Raw genomic sequence first — 2,098 nt, forward strand, 5'->3', positions numbered from 1 at the left:
GGTTGGGGAGGGGAGACGTGTGTTGGTGGTGGGGTTTCTGGGGTTGGGGGTTAGGGGAGGGTAGACGTGTGTTAGGAGGTGAGGTCTGAGTGGGGGAGGGGAGACATGTTGGGGAGGGTGGGGTCTCTCTTGGTGGTGAGGGGAGGGGACATGTAACAGTCATTGAGTCTCTAAGATGTGGCATCACCGTCCATCAGCCTCCGCAGTGTGGGTTAGTGTGACAGCACACATATCGCTGGGAAGGGTCATCAGAGAGAGAGAGAGAGAGAGAGAGAGACTCAACTGCTTCCCTTTGTGTTTCAGGAAAAGGCAAATTGCAAAAGCTGAAATGCAATTATTGCAACAAGATGTTTGCCAAGAACTTTGACCTCCAGCAGCACATCAGGAGGTAAGAGGTTGGTTTCAGTGACAGACAGACAGCTCTGTGGGCTGTGTCCCCTGATGAGTTTATTCCGGGACAGCACAACATTTGGCCGATTCTGCCTGCGCTACCTCAGGGATAGAGCTGTCCGATAATTCCCACGGAGCTTCCTAATAACCCGTACAAATGTTCCCTTTTCACATATTTATACAATTCCCTTTAGAACGATCCTGCTAAGTCTGTGTCCACTGCCCCTTTCACAACAGCACGTTCCAGATCACAATAATAAATAATTTAAATAATAAGTTTTCCTCCGGTTCTAATGATCTTGAGTCTGTTTGCCATGGTTACTGACCCTCCTGGCAATGTGAGCAGATTCCCTTTCTGCCGAACTCGTGATTTCGGGCATTTCTATCCAATCTCGGAGAGATCTGTCCTGGATGTCTCCTGCCTTTACTACCTATTAGATTAGATTCCCTACAGTGTGGAAACAGGCCCTTCGGCCCAACAAGTCCACACCAACCCTCCGAAGAGCGACCCATTCCCCTACACGTAACACTACGGGCAATTTAGCCTGGCCAATTCACCTAACCTGCACATCTTTGGACTGTGGGAGGAAATCGGAGCACCCGGAGGAAACCCACGCAGACACAGGGAGAACATGCAAACTCCACACAGTCAGTCGCCTGAGGCAGGAATTGAACCCGGGTCTCTGGCGCTGTGAGGCAGCAGTGCTAACCACTGAGCCACTGTGTCGCCCTAATGGTACCTGTCCAGTGCCATTCCAGTAAATCTCCTCCTCCACTTCTCCAAGAATTTGCCTTCTGTTCCGAAGGGTGGTGTCTTGCAATTGAACTCCGGCTGAGGTCTGACCCAGAGATAATCTATAAAAAGGAGCAAAGGGTCTGGGAGAATCACTCAAATGTATTTTTACAGCCCTACCCTCTCCTGTGTATCAGGATGTGAACATTTCCATGGACAAGGCCCTGATTAAACCCTCCATGGATTTAATGAGCAGACCCATGCACCACGCCTGGGAAGGATAGACTGGCCTTGGAGAGAGTACAGTGTTGGTTTCCATGAAAGATACCTGGACTTCAGGGGTTAAGGTATAAGAAGAGATCGCACACTATACCCTTTTTCTCTAGAATTTAAAAGGTTAAAGGGTGATTTAGTCGAAGTCTTCAAGATATTAACCGGAAAAGGCAGAGTAGATAAACTATGTTTGCCAAAGATCCTCAGACAGCACCTTCCAAACCCACGACCTCTTCCATCTAGAAGGACAAGGACAGTAGATACATGGGAACACCATCCCCTTGCAAATTCCTCTCCAAACCACTCACCATCCTGACTTGGAAATCTATCGCCGTTCCTTCACTGTCACTGGGTCAAAATCTTGGAATTCTCTCCCAAAGGGCATTGTGGGTCTACCCACAGCAGGTGGATGGTGGCAGCTCACCCCCACCTTCTCAAGGGGCAAATAGGGACGGGCAATAAATGCTGGGCCCAGCCAGTGCCACCCACATCCCACAAAAATGAATAAATAAAAAACAATTCCCACTGGTTGGGCATTCCTGAACTAGAGACATTGCCTGAGAATTAGGGCCAGACCGTTGATGAGACACGTTAGAAAGCACTTCTACGCACGCGTGCACACACACACACACACAATCACACTCACACTCACACTCACTCACACACACTCACTCACACTCACACTCACACACACACACACAC

General features: G+C 49.2%; 1 protein-coding gene across 1 annotated transcript in view; it reads left to right on the top strand.

Moving 5' to 3' along the window:
* LOC122547817 (zinc finger protein 341-like) overlaps positions 1-2,098 on the top strand; it is a gene marked incomplete at both ends in the record, with an annotated part of 20,756 nt that overhangs the window by 13,825 nt on the left and 4,833 nt on the right. The window contains one exon of the mRNA XM_043686393.1: positions 304-388. Coding sequence (XP_043542328.1) covers positions 304-388 — 85 coding nt within the window. The remainder of the gene's footprint in view (positions 1-303; positions 389-2,098) is intronic.

The sequence above is a fragment of the Chiloscyllium plagiosum genome, unplaced genomic scaffold (assembly GCF_004010195.1).
Source record: "Chiloscyllium plagiosum isolate BGI_BamShark_2017 unplaced genomic scaffold, ASM401019v2 scaf_11121, whole genome shotgun sequence".
NCBI classification, from domain to species: Eukaryota; Metazoa; Chordata; class Chondrichthyes; order Orectolobiformes; family Hemiscylliidae; genus Chiloscyllium; species Chiloscyllium plagiosum.